This window comes from Bos mutus, chromosome 22 (assembly GCF_027580195.1).
Source record: "Bos mutus isolate GX-2022 chromosome 22, NWIPB_WYAK_1.1, whole genome shotgun sequence".
Lineage (NCBI taxonomy): Eukaryota > Metazoa > Chordata > Mammalia > Artiodactyla > Bovidae > Bos > Bos mutus.
Window position 1 is genome coordinate 39,623,427 of NC_091638.1, and position 15,586 is coordinate 39,639,012.

General features: G+C 39.7%; 1 protein-coding gene across 5 annotated transcripts in view; it reads right to left on the bottom strand.

The window, feature by feature from the left end:
* The window catches only part of PTPRG (protein tyrosine phosphatase receptor type G), a 775,417-nt gene that overhangs the window by 320,269 nt on the left and 439,562 nt on the right, over positions 1–15,586 (bottom strand). For all 5 annotated transcript variants that reach the window (XM_070359914.1, XM_070359913.1, XM_070359912.1 and 2 more), the window contains one exon: positions 11,965–12,144. In XM_070359914.1, the coding sequence (XP_070216015.1) occupies positions 11,965–12,144 (180 nt within the window). The remainder of the gene's footprint in view (positions 1–11,964; positions 12,145–15,586) is intronic.

Sequence of the window (15,586 nt, forward strand, 5' to 3'; positions counted from 1 at the left end):
ATTTTGCATCCAAAGGACGGAGGCAAAGCATTTGGAGTGCATCTGTTACAATACATCCAGGGACTCAGCAGCATCTTATAAATATTTGATTTTACCTAAATCATTTATGTCTCTGTCAGGGGTCATTTTACTTGTTTTACATGAATAATTAAAAGCATAATTAGGCAACCGTACAACCTGAAACACTAATCTCATTTTTCATTTTACAGTATCTCTCACTAGAGAACACAGCATGCTACAAGCACGTACTGCCCCAACCTTCTGAAAGCAGCTTACGGCTTACATTTTTGTTTACACGGAACACTGGGAAGAGAGAACTTGCCCAGCTACCATGCAACAAGTTTCTGCCGACCACAGATAACACAGCTCTGCTTCACAACAAAATGTACCAGAGGTAGTTGCTGCAGAGCACAGAATGTGGTAAGAGCCTCGAGCTCAGAAGACGGACAGACCTGGGTGAGGATCTTGTTCTGCCACTTAAATGCTGGGTGACCTTGGGCAAGTTATCTGACTTCTCTGTGTCTCGGTTTCCATCATTACTCAAATGGCATTAACAGTGCCTACCTGGTGAGGCTGTTTTGATGTTTGAAGGAAATCACACACAGAAAGCGCTGAACAGTGCCAGCAATTCAGCAAGTGCACGGTCAATGTGGGTTATTGTCAAAAGAAGCACAGCGCAGAGGGGTGACCACACCTGTACTTTCACTTTCAGAGTTCCACTCTAAAGCAGTATTGTTTTTCCCACAAAACAAAACTGTGTCCTTGAGCAGAAACAACAAACAGCAAAGGTAGATGTGGCCCAAATACTTGAGATGTTAAGTGTTGAGTAGCTGCTTTGAATTTACTATAACATCGAGTAAAAAACATATTTCCATTATTTTTATCCTTTTGGGCTTATCAATGGAAAACATAATCTTAATTTGATGTCTAATATGCACTCCACACTTCAAATGATACTCATTCATTTCCCCCTTTTACCAGAAGTATTTAAGCTAGAACGTAATAACACTGGTACCTTTGATTTACTTTCACAGCTTATAGGCATAATTTTTTACATACGTCTATCACATGTCAAATAGTACGGGTTTTTGCATTAAGGTGTTGATAAAATGTTTTGTTTTAAAATCAATTCATTTTAATTAAAATGAAGGGAGTCAACTGAAAAACAGTAGTATAGCATGATAGGTAAATGAAACTATGATAATAATAAACAAATACATTTTAATTTAAGTTTTAAAACAATGGCACAAAAAAGTGAATCTGGGTAAGGCGACATTTAAGAAGGTAGCAAGCAACAAAGAAGGTAGCAAGCAACAGCTAAAGACTGGAGAAAGATGGGCTAGGAAGAGGATGAGGAGGCAGGTAAGTTACCTAGGAGTGGACTTTATAGAATAAGGCCCTCTGGCTGTTCAACTGCTAACATGGATTTTGATGAAGTCAAAGCAGAATGATGGAGGAAGTAGAAGAAGATATAGGTTTCAAATTCAGAATCTTTAACCTGGATTCCAAAGTCCATAGCAACAGCTACTCACAGATTTGGGGGTCTATGCCCTCCTGAAACAGGAAGTAAAATTCTGAGCATGGGGTCATAAATGGAGTTGGACTCTGGAGCCACTTGGGTCTGGATTTCAGTCCTAGATCTGCCACTATCCAGTTTTGACAAAGTTACTGCAATTCTGGGTGCTTCCATTCCTATTCTTAAAAGTGGAATAATACAACAGCAACTTCACAAGTTTGTTGTGGGATCACAATAGTTGACATAGGGTGAATGCCCAGAAGAGTTATTCATTCACCACATTACTGCATGAAGATGGCATTGTAAGCACCCAGAAATAAATCCATACATATATGGGCAATTAATTTACAAGGAGCAAAGAACATATGATGGAGAGAGGATAGACTTTTCAACAAATGGTGTTGGGAAAACTGGGCAGTCACATACAAAGAGTGAACACTACCATTTCATATCATATGCAAAAATTAACTCAAAATGAATTAAAGATCTGACTAAAAGACCAAAACCACAAACTTCCTAGAAGAAAACATAGGTGGTAAACTCTTTGACATGGGTCTTACTCATTCTTTTCTGGATCTGACTATAAAAACAAGAAAAACAAAAGCAAAAATAAACAAATGGGAATATATCAAAGTGAAAAGCTTCTGCACAGAGAAAGAAACCACCATCAAAATGAAACAGCAGGGGATTCCCTGGTTGGCTCATTGGTTAGGAATCCGCCTGCCAATGCAGGGGGCACAGGTTCAATCCGCATTCTGGGAAGATCCCACATGCCGCAGAGCAACTAACCCTATATGCCGCAACTATTGAAACTGTGCCCCAGAGCCCAGGAGTCACCGCTACTGAAGCCCTTGCACCTAGAGCCTGTCTCTACGACAAGACAAGCCCACACACTGCAACGAGAGTAGCTCCCACCAGCTGCAACTACAGAACAGTGCTCTCACAGCAGTGAAGACTCGGTGCAGCCATAAAACAAGTAAATATACATCTTTCAAAAAAGGAAACACAATTTAAAAGAAAAGAAAAGGCAACCTATTAAAGGGGAGAAGGTGCTTGCAATGTGTATACCCACTAAGGGGTGAATACAGAGAACTCACAGAATTCAATGACAATAAGACTAACAATCCAATTGAAAATTAGGTACAGGATCTAAGTAGACATTTTTCCAGAAAAGACATACAGATGGCCAACAGGTACATGCAAAGATGTTCAACATGACTAATTAATAGGAAGATGCAAAACAAAATCACAGTGTGAATCACCTCGCACCTGTTACAATGGCTATCGCCAGAAAGACAAGAAGTAAGTATTGGCAATGGTGTGGACAAAAGAGAAACTTTGGGCACCATTGACGGGGATTTTTTCACTATAGAAAACAGTAAGAATAAGTAAGAACAGAACTGTCATTTGACCTACCTATTCCACTTGGGCATTTATCCAAAGCACATGAAAACTAATTTGAAAAGGTAAGTGAACCTCTATGTTTAAAACAGCCATGATAGAGAAACAACCTAAGGCCTCACAGAGAGACGAACAGATAAAGATGACGTGGTGTATGTATACACAATGGAATACTACTCAGCCACGAAAAAGAAAGTTTGCCATTTGCAACAACATGAATGGACCTTGAAGATATTGCTCTAAGTGAAATAGGCCAGAAGGAGAAAGACAGATGTGCATTATTTCAGTTATGTCTGGAAATACACACACACACACACACAAAATGAGCAAACTAAAATGAAAATAAACTCACAGATACAGAGATCAGAGGAGCAGTTACCAGGGGTGCGTGAAATGTGTGGAGGGAATCAACTGTACGGTGACTGATGGTAATGAGACTTGGGGTGCTGATCAGCTTGTAGTGTACACAGATGTCAGATAATAATACTGTATACCTCAAGATTATAGTTAAAAAATAGATGGCATTGTATAATTACTGTTTATAACAGTTTTTCCAGGAAGAGGATCCACAGCTTTCATAGATTCCCCCTATGTCCAGGGCTCCCCATAATGCAAAAATGCTCTGCATAGGGGCAGGGGAGACATAAGGAGTCACACCATGGATAAGGAATTACTTTCCAAATTTGACGGGGTGACTGAGGACCAGGCACTCACTGCATTCTTTGCAGGACATCCATTAATGGTTAATAAATTATACTCAATGTGTCTAAATAATGCTGGCCTAAAGTAAGTAAGCCCACTAAAATCTGACTAAATAGCAACAGATGCCAAAAGTTTTTTAAAAATCGATGAGAGAAGGAAAATAAGCGCCTCAGTATCTTGCCTCCACCACTTGTCAACCAGCTTTCAATACAAGATGGGGAAAGGCTACCATTATTAGATCATTAATGCTGAGACCCCCAACCACCCACAACTCCAGTGTGCATCAGGGAATGCTTTGGGGCTCCTGGTCTGGAAGTCAACACACAGAAGCTCAAGTGCTAACCTTCTACTGACTTCCCTATAGGCACCAGCATTTACTTTATCTAATATTTACCTGTACCTACAGGGAAGAAAAGGAAAGATTTTAAATAAGGTTTTATCTCCCGCCCTCACAGAGTGTATAGTTGGTGGGGAAAACAGGCCCCAGCACCTGATGTGAAGAACTGACTCATTGGAAAAGACCCTGATGCTGGGAAAGATTGAAGGCGGGAGGAGAAGGGGACGACAGAGGATGAGATGGTTGGATGGCATCACTGACTCAATGGACATGAATTTTAGTAAACTCTGGGAGTTGGCGATGGACAGGGAGGCCTGGCGTGCTGCAGTCCATGGGGTCGCAGAGTTGGACATGACTGAGCTACTGAACTGAACTGAAACTAAGCAAGATGGACAAGGCAGAATACTTGACCCTTTAATCATAAAATATGTTGGATGACAACCCAGTAGGTTCTGTGCCCTAAAACAGAAAAGTGGACTTTAAAAAGTACCCTCCAAGTTCAAAGTCTACGTGAGTCTAGTTATATAACAAAGCGCTGGTTTGCCCATTCTGTGATTGGTAAATTAAGCTTCAGTTTACCCAGAAGAGAGCTGCTACTACCTGAGCGAGCGCTCGGGCTGCGGGAATAACAGAAAGGATGTGGAGCTTGGCAGGCAGGAAACAGAGCTTACAGTGTGTCTTACAAAGAGAGACCTAGGGAAATAGCTCCAACTGGAACTTCAGGGTTCAGGCAAGACTGAACGCTAACAGGCTGACAAGAATCCAGGAATCTGGATATTTGATTTTTTAAAAACTTTTTATGTTGTATTGGAGTATAGCCGATTAACAATGTTGTGATAATTTCAGATGAACAGCAAAGGCACTCAGCCACACGTACACACGTTATCTGTTCTCCCCCAAATTCCCCTCCCATCCAGGCTGCCATATAACACTCAGCAGATTTCTCTGTGTTATACACTAGGTCCTTGCTGGTTATCCATTTAAAATACAGCAATGTGTACACGTTCATCCCCAACTCCCTAACTATCCCTCTCCCCTGCAACCTAAGTTTGTTTTCCAAGTCTGTGAGTCTGTTTCTGTTTTGTAAGTTCCTCTGTATAATTTCTTTCTAAATTCCACATATAAAGGATGTCGTATGATATTTCCCCTTCTCTCTCTTACTTCACTCAGTATGACAATCTCTAGGTCCATCCACGTTGCTACAAATGGCATTATTTCACTCTTTTTAACGGCTAAATAATAAGGGATCTGGATATTTCAAATAGGAAAATTTTAAAAATGAAGAGCCAAAGCACATTTAGCATGCCCCAAAGAAGAACGGACTTTTTTTTTTAATTACACTTAAATTTTCTTTTTTGGGCAACCTTGAGCTAACCAGAGGTGCTACAGGGTATTACAAAGACAGGGTTGGGCAGGCCCAACGTCAATGCTGCTGAACACCCAGATGCTTTCAAACATCTGTCTACTTGGCAGATGCTCTGTTTCTAATCAGAAAGCTTGGCAGCTTCTTTGTGAGCAAAATAACCAATTCATTAATGGCATAAAAACTCATAGCTTAAAGAAGAAAATGTGATCCAGGGGAAAAGATCCAATGCCAGTCCCTCTTCAGTACCTGTCAAGGATCATTGAGATAACTGCGATAGGGTGGTGGGTGATAGAATAAAAATAAGTAACGGTTTCTTCTCAAGCCAAACTGGAAACCCTAAGAACACGGACTTGGGAGATCACTGTGTATTTTCACTTGTTCCAAAAACCGGTCCTACATCAATATGCCAGGAATAAAGGTTTTATTGAAATGAGGACATACTTAGATTTTCGCCATCAATGCTCGACACTCTACTCCATACACAGGGTAAGCAAAACCCCTTTTCAAACCGCGGTTCTCATCTGCGACTAGCTATAAGGATAACAGGAAGAAGGGAGAGAAAGGGGACAAAGTTAGGAGCTGGGGGTAAAGACAGACCAACAGGCAACAGCCAGTTTTGTTACAGGAGACAGGAAATTCAGGGAGATGTGAGAGAAAAGATGGGAGAGAGCAAAACCACAAAAAACGAAAGCATGTGGAGATACACTCATGAACAGACAGAAATAGATTACAAAGTGAAAGAAGAGGAAGCACAGACAGTGAGGGTCAAGAAGACAAGCACACAGAGAATTCCTAGAATATTCCTTACCAATCTCAGAGGTGTTAAAGGCTTTTCTATGCGTGTGACACGTGGACAGTCATGCTCAAACTATGGAACTCCCTCCTGAGTGAGGGCTGAGCACAGAAGTCCATGAATTTGGACAGAAATGAAGCATCATGAAAATCACCACTGGAAACCCTGTAAGGAGCCAATGATGGCTCTAAGTAAGGCTCGCGTCAGTTTCTCCATCAACCTTGCTCAAAACACTGATCCTTCAGGGCACCATGGAGGCAGCAGTTGGTCAAGCAGCAACTGCAATGAATGTAGAGTGTCCGTTCTGGTCAGACACTCGCTTGGCTGGGGGTGCAGTGGGGCTTACCATGTGAGCAAAAAGAGAAGCAGCGTCAAATGCTCCTCTCGCACTGAGCTGGGGTGACGTGCTCAGCCACGGAACTAGCATGTGGAAATGAGTGAGGTTGTTTTTAAGATTGTATTTTTCTCTTTCTACCAGCCTGTGGTGAGACTGTTCATTGAGACTTAGTTTACCTGTGGGTTCTTATGGAACTGCTTTATCATAAAAGCTCCAAGGACTAGGTGAAGTAAAGTAGATGCAACAGTCTCCTAATCTTTGTCTGAATTATATGGGCTCAGCAACATGTTAGGACATGGTTCCTCCACAATTTATGCAGACTTTCCCAATTGTGGATCTACTTTTATTAATTTAACAACTACTTTTTAAATCCATCTATGTCAGGTATATGTAGACAAATAAGAAAGTATGTAGGCAAAGAAAAAATAGAGCAAACCAATATGAAGTGTGAAAACAGTAGTAACGCGCATTTTGGCAAATGTATTTACTCTTTGTCCTTAGTGTAAGGTAAAAGAAAAAGAGGTGGAAAAATAAACACCCTCCAAATAGTTAAAACTCGCAGGAGACCATGGCTTATTAACATATACCAGGACCACTATCTACATCTTAAATTCCAATCATTTAGTTCGAAGCTAACGCTAGGAACAGCAAGATTCTCTTGAAACGTTCTTGTTGAATGCATTATCTTTTCATTCTACAAAAATGAAAGAAAGGGAAATAACTTTAGATGAAATCAAATGAGAACTGGCACAATAGAGAGTTACGGCTGTTCGGAAAGAAACAGAGAGATGATATCTGTCTTCTAAAGATATTTTAGACAACTTTCGAGAAGTGGACTAGGGACAACCACATTGCTCTATTGATTATGCTGGATTGGATATATGGTCCTCTCCACAGGTTAAGACAGATATGAACATTCAAACTGTTTTACGGCAAAGTTACTGTCTGTATGTAACAGGCCGCTTTAAATATTAACTTTCTGTATTCATATTTTAATATCCACAAGACAGTCTATTTTACAGATAAGTGACCTGTAAATTTCCAACAGAAAAAATAAGTATCTCTTCCTGAATTTATTTTGTAGAAGTGCAAGTTTCAAGAAAAGACTTTTGGGGCTCAAAAATTAATGACTCAAGAAAAATAAGGTTTTTTGGCATCTAGTCAAGAAATTTAGATCCAAAATGAATGATGATGACAACAACAATGTGGCTCATGATATAATTTTTTTTAATTAAACTTTTAATCTTCCTGATAACTGTAGATCCACATGTAGTTCTCAGAAATAATATAGAGGTCTTGTGTCCCCTCTATTCAGTTTCTCCAAATAGTCAAATCTTATAAAACTAAAGTACAATGATATGTACTTTTTTAAACTAATATTATCCAGCTTGCCTATCAATACGATTCACTGTTGGTATTATCAACTCTGACAGTTAATTCAGATACACAGCATCCTGCCCTGTATTTGTACTGTGTTCAGCTCAGTTTATATGATCCAGACATAACAGACAAAGCAAATGGATCCTCATTTCTCTAAAAATGCTGGAATATTTATGAACTCATCTGGCATTTTAAGAACAGGAGAATAAAGCTGTTCCTAGGTTCATGCATATTTAAAAAAAAAGAACAAGAAGACAGGTTTTCAGGCACCCAAGTTTCTAGAGAAACATACATTGAAACTCTTTTAAGAGAACAGAAGATACAATTCGATGTTTACATTTAACACTGCATACCTCAATGTTCATCGCAGCACTGTTTACAATAGCTAGGACATGGAAACAACCTAGATGTCCATCGGCAGACAAATGGATAAGAAAGTTGTGATACATATACACAATGGAATATTACTCAGCTATTAAAAAGAACACAATTGAATCAGTTCTAATGAGGTGGATGAAACTGAAGCCTATTATACAAAGTGAAGTAAGTCAGAAAGAAAAACACCAATACAGTATATTAACGCAAATATATGGAATTTAGAAAGATGCTAACGATAACCTTTTACACAAGAGAGCAAATGAGACACAGATAAAAAGAACAGACTTTTGGACTCCGTGGGAGAAGACAAGGGTGGGATGATTTGAGAGAAGAGCACTGAAACATGTATATTACCATATGTGAAACAGATGATCAGTTCAAGTTCGATGTATGAAATAGGGCACTCAAAGCTGGTGAACTGAGACAACCCAGAGGGATGGGATGGGGAGGGAGGTGGGAGGGGGGCTCAGGATGGGGGACACATGTACACCCGTGGCTATTTCATGTCAACGTATTGCAAAAATCACCACAGTATTGTAAAATAATTAGCCTCCAATTAAAATAAATAAATTAATTTTTTGTAAATGGTTGGTACTTAAAAAAAAAAGATCATAGATTGATTATTCATGGGCTATTAGCCTGTCTAGTATGATGTCATAAATTTTGAAGTCATAAGCACAGTTTAAGAAGTAACAAAGATTTATTTCTGCTTCTCAGAAAGCCGTGCTTCTGAATTTCAGAGACAGATGCGTTCATATTTAGATGGCTGTGCTCTAAAGTCAGGCGCATGCGCCCACAGACAGGCAACAACTTGTGGATCACTCTGGAGGCCAGGAGAGTGACAGAGATTGATAATCAGCTTCTGGAAGACCAAGGTCATGAATCAACTTGCATTGAGTGAACCCTACACTTGTCTAAAACCTGTCATTGGAGATACCAAGCTGAAAGCTGTCACTGAAACATGTTATCTTTGCAGAAGGCTGTCAAGCGTTGCAAGTCAAGTAGAAAACCGTATCAGAGAGCCCAGCAAATTGCCTTTGGCAGGCTTCCGGAATGTGGCACCAAGGTGGCACTCAACCCCCAGATCTGATTACCCCAGCAGAGCAAAGCTCTCGTCCACCACATTCAGACTGTCTGTAGAGTAATATTCCCATCACGGATCTCCAAAGGACACTCACATTTGAAACACAAAGCAGAGCTACTGTTAGATAAAATCTGGATTGTAACTATAAACACACCATCTAAACTCAGGGAGTAGAAAGGTGCAGGTGAAAAGGTGTGTACAAATAATATCACTGGTATACAAGTTTGTTCCGAGCAGATGCTCAAATGGATGAATCGAGGTACAGGAGAAGACAGCCTGCTATAATGCTCGAAGACCTGTTTATGGGGACATTATGAAAAAGATCTCGAAGCCAGGAACCACCGTGTTGAGTGGAAAACAATTCTAAGATCAAGTCAGACCAACTCAAAGCAATCAGCCACAAAAAAAATCTCTGACAAATGCTGGTTCAGAGAAAGAAAATAGAGCCCTAAAGTTGTACGTGCAGCCACTTAGATGTTTTTTTTTTTAAAGGCAACTCAGTGACCCACAACATGAATGGGACCAAAAGACAGATAATGAAGTCATTTTAGCTTCGCATGAGGGCTTCAGGCAGCCAAGGCTCCTGGAGGGACTGCTAAGAGTGCTCTGTACTGACATCCTTGGTTACAAAGGGATCATTCCAAAGAGAGAGAGAGAGAGTCAGTTTTAATGGGTTGGGTTATAAGAGTAGAAAAATAAAATAAGAAAAAATACCTTTAGCACCACAGAATCCCAGTTAACACTAGGCACAAATGTAATATAACACCCACACATTTATTTTCAAATCAAACAGTGGGGCAGAGCAAGGCAATCTCTGCTACTTCCATCAGCAATCTGTAACTGTTATTTGCATGGTAGTGATTAAGAGGGAAGCATTTTGCATTAGCAATTCTGAAAATGTGGTATTTCATATTCATGGACCCTAAGTGAAAGGTGAGGTAGGTAAAAGGAAGCCGGAGGATCAAACTGCTGGTCTGATACACAAAGGGATAAGACAGTGTTCATCTGTATTATAATACAAAACAAATATTAACAAGTCAAATTCTCAAGGGAGATAAGAAAGGCATTTCCATCTGTGCATTTGGCACAGTGATGTCTAGTAGAAATTTCTGTAATGATAGAATGTTCTCTGACCATGCAGGCTGTTATGGTAGCCACTAGCTATACGTGGCTACCAAACATACGAAACGTGGCTAGTACAATACTGCCCAAAGAGATCTATAGGTTCTTTGAAATTCCTATCAAAATTCCAATAGCGTTTTTCACAGAAAAAGTTAAAACCATCCTAGAATTCCTATGAAACCACCTAAGACCCTAAGAAAAGGAATCCTTAGAAAGAAGAACAAAGCTGGAGGCATTATACTTCTTGATTTCAAATGATACTCCAAAGCTATGATAATCAAAACGGTATGGAACGGGCATAAAAAAAAACACATCAACCAATGAAATAAAATCTAGATTCTAAGAAATAAACCCACGCATAGGAATATTTGCTCATAATTAACAAAAGAGCCAAGAATACTCAACGGTTTGAAAAGGATAGCCTCGTCAATAAATGGTGTTGGAAAAATGAGACATTCACATACAAGAATGAAGCTGGACCACTACCTTACATCTCTCATGAAAAGTAACGAAATTGATTAAAGATGTAAATATAAGACTTGAGACTATAAAACTCCTACAAGAAAACATAGGGAGAAAGCTCCTTGACACTGGTCATGTCAACGATAATTTGGATATGATGCAAGCGACAAAAATAACAAAAGCAAAAGCGACCAAACAAATGAGACTCACCAAAATAAAAAGCTCTGCACTGCAAAAAAATTACCAATAAAATGAAATGGCAAAATGTTATATGCCAATTATATCTTAATGTGTGCTCAGGCGCTCAGTCGTGTCTGACTCTTTGCAGCCCCATGGATTATATCCTGCCAGGCTTCCCTGTCCAAGGAATTTTCCAGGCAAGAATACTGCAGTGGGTTGCTATTTCTGACTCCAGGGACCTTCCTGACCCAGTGATCTAATACATGTCTCTTGCATTTCCTGCACTGGAAGAGGGATTCTTTACCCCTAGCGCCACCTGGGAAGCCCTATATCTTAAAGCTGAAAAAAATAAAGGCGATCCCCTACCTCTACCCTCAAAATACAAAGATCTGAACGTGTGTCTCCTCTGCTTTCCAACATTGCAGACAGACACCCTAAGAAGGCAGGAAACAAAAACAAAACTATACATGGAATAAATTTTAATCTTACTGAGCTTTAATTAATTTAAATTTAAATGTAGCTAACATATGGCTAGTGGTCACCATACTAGAACAGAGGTCTCAAAGTTCATTCTATATACTTTACATGGACTGACCCACTCAAATCTTTAACAATTCTATGAGATTGATACAATTTCATTATCCATATGCGTTTTTATCTTTATATTTTTACCCTATCACATTGAAAAAAAAAAATCTTTAAGCACAAAGTGGTTAGGCAGTTTGCCCAAAATCACACAGCAAGCAGCGGTTCTTAAACTGAGGGTCAATTCCAGAGCTGTCACTCAGCTATACGTTCTCCATAGGAACGTGCAGAACTAAAGGAGCAAGTCATGGTTAAGGTACAGACCAGAGACACCAAAAACATTTCACGCTGGCCTACAGACAGGTAAAGAAGACGCTGTACCTGTTTTCCCTGTGTTTTTCATCCAGGTTTTGTTAGAAGACTCGTTGTCGAAGCCATCGAGTTGCAGGTCCTGGTACTCCTCACTGACGCGTGCGTGCTGGTCTGAAATGTCGATAGGTGACTGCTGACGGCCCCCACAGCTGACACTGGACGTGACCCAGTACTCAGGACCGTAGGCACCTGTTAAGAGAAAACAAGATTTCAACTCCTGTGGCTCAAAGGGCACAGATGGAACGAATAAGCACACAAAAGTCAAGCATGTCATCTGCCAAGATACATTGTCCTACGTATCCCCACCCTAACGACGTTTGTCCACTGGAAAGCTATCAGCCCAAGCCACTTGCTGGGTAGGGCAAGAAAAGGTAAGAAAAAAATGTTACTTGAGACAGTTTTTCTTCTTGATTTGTAATCAAATATTTGCCTTTTCTTTTTTTCTGTTACTCAATTAAGAAAATTGAGCAGAAGGGTTGTCAGAGTTATTCACATTAAAAAAAATTGTTTTAAAAATAATTTTCCTAAAATAAACAAAGCATTTACTCACAAGAAAACACCTTCATCAATTTAACATGTTCTGCTATTGTGAACATTATATGAAACACAACTTTTTGCTATGTTTCTAGGAATTTCTGAACTGGAAAAAAAATTAGAAGCAACACAACACGGGATGAGAGTCACTACAAACAATGTAGTCAATAGGATATGGTTTTCCTTTGGCTAATCGTGAGATTTTTCAGTGTAGCCAGTTTGAACACATATGTATTAAGGCACCCACTTCCCTTTCTCAGCCCCTCTCTGTCATAGGAGATGGGGACACAAAGCTACCTTAAGACTGGACTCAGCATTCATATAAAGATTTTGGAGGGGCATATGCCACGGACATAGACAAAGAGAATGCAGCTATCATGCATAACCCTAATGAGTGTCAAGCAGGCATAGGGAGAGAAAATTTTACAACCTTCGTGACATGACAAAGCAGAAGTAGTCAACTAGAAAAAACATCATTTACTAGAGAGATTAAGATAAATTTTTTGTTTGAAAACCAGCTATAGAATAGGTCTAAACGGTATAATTTTTTCAATATTCTATTTTATATTGGAGTACAGTTGATTTATAATGTGTTCGTTTTAGGTGTACTGCAAATTGATTCAATTATATATATACATATATATATTCTTTTTCAGATTCTTTTTGCACAGAGGTCATTACAGAATATTGAGTAGCTCCCAGTGCTATACCATGCTGCTGCTGCTAAGTTGCTTCAGTCGTGTCTGACTCTGTGCGACCCCATAGACGGCAGCCCACCAGGCTCCCCTGTCCCTGGGATTCTCCAGGCAAGAACACTGGAGTGGGTTGCCATTTCCTTCTCCAATGCATGAAAGTGAAAAATAAAGTGAAGTCACTCAGTTGTGTCTGACTCCTAGCGACCCCATGGACTGCAGCCACCAGGCCCCTCCGCCCATGGGATTTTCCAGGCAAGAGTACTGGAGTGGGTGCTATACCATAGGTCCTTCTTAATTATCTATTTTATATATGGCAGTATATAGTAACTGTATAATAATTAGCAGATAAAACTTAGGCTTCTCAATCAATACAGTTCAGTATGTGTATAAATAAATATATACACATACTTGTATTCCTAGCAGGTTTTTTTCAGCTTTAAATTTCTTCACATATCAAATAAAAGAGGATAAATGGCCAAAGTGACTTTAGGTGATCAACTCATCCATGAACCCATTCCTTTCTGCCTCATTCCATACTTAGCCTTGCATGATGGAAGACAGGAGGATATCTTAGGTCCCCCTGCTACCAAGGAAGAGTCGACACCTGTGCCCAGCACCCACCACACACTCACTGACCATGGATTCCCCTGTTCCCCTAAGTCTGATACAGCTCACAGCAGATACAAACAGGGGTACCATGAACAAAGAGGTGACCACAAAAACCTTTCCAGTCACAGGAAGCTTCATGGCTGCAAGAGTAGCTGACAAAGCTGCCCCCAAAATGATTCAGATGCTTGCTGTCTGGCAAAGAGCTCAGCCTCACTCTATGCCTGGGTCCTCTTCCCTAATCCACATCCCAAAGACTAAGATAACAGACTATCAGAAAGAACACGTTCACTGATGGGCAAAGATTCAGCGACCTCAGGTCACGTTTCAAAATTACTTGTTAAGTGCCAGAAGACTTTCTGCAAAAAGTTAGCATCACCACTTCCTTTACTGTAGGATTCCAGCTACATTAGGAATTGTCAAGGGCTGTTTGCTCATGTCATGTCACCTCTTGGTTGAATTCCCTAAGACTGTGTGAGATGAGTCACGAAGGAACGGAGTGTGCATGCGTATGTTTCACCTTGCATCAATATACTTGAAGAAAAAAAGGAGAGGAAAGTGGACAGGAATGGCTCCAATTATCCTATTTGCTCTACGTTTTCTTCCACATACCAAAGAGATTCCTTAAAAAATTGAATAAAGTGTCATTGATGTATTTGATAGCTGAACACCATGTTAATTCTGGCTAAGCTACAATTGGGCCTGTATGTTGGAAACATGGAAAGCGAAGTGTTAGAATATTGTGTGTGTGTGTGTATGTATATAATGTCTTTCAGAAACTCACTACAATAAAATTACACTCAATGAAAAGAAATGCATGGTAAAAAATCAATTCTAACACACGTAACTCCAAAGAACTAAGAACACAAGTCATCATTTGTAAAAACACCTAGACACCTGGTAGTTATCCTACCTCTAATAATAAAAAAATACTCTGTAACATCTGATAGATACTTGCCATTCACATTATTTCTCATAACCTGCCAGACATGGGTGAAATATAAGTTAGCACTCTATAAAAATATAATTAGGGTTCATATCAGGGAGATTCATTTATTCACTGGTAACAATCTGAAGATTTAAGCCAACTACCATGCTTGCTTTCACACTTCTACCCAATATCTGCTCAAGTGCAATTTTAATTGAAACTGATCTTCCACTTCAGATTTTAAATTAATTCTTCTTTGGAGTGCTTCATGCTCCAGACACCCTTGCTTTGCAAAAACCCCTTATGTCATTAGTGGAGGAAATAGAACACTTTTTCCAAGCTTGCAGGTATCGATTACCTATTCTCACGCTGAAGCACCACTGCCGTTCCACACTGTATAAATCTCTTCGGTGTTCAGACACTTTATAAAGGACTGAGAATTATATCATTAATCATTTCCAGATGCACAAGTCTCATAGCATTGAATGCTTTGTTTTTCAAAACTATGAGTAAATGCCTTTAAGCTAAAAACATGACTCAAAACAAAACAAAACCACTGTGGTTAACTGAAACCTAGTTTTGAAGGAGGGAAAACAATTAGCAAGAAGCCTTCCTCTCTCAGGTCTGGGATTACCCACCTAAAATAAGAAGAAAAAGTCAGGTGCATTTTTGTTTCCTCTTATTGACTCTTTCTTAGAATATCTGCATTTTAACAGCTGGACCTATTTAGAGCAGTTCACCAACTCCAACATGACAATCTAATATGCAAGGCTATCTTCTCAAAAAGGGGAGGCATGGGGCTCACGGGTAGAAACCGCAGGGTAGCTTGGCTGCCAACAGCAACTCCCTGTTCACCTGTTAAGAGTGT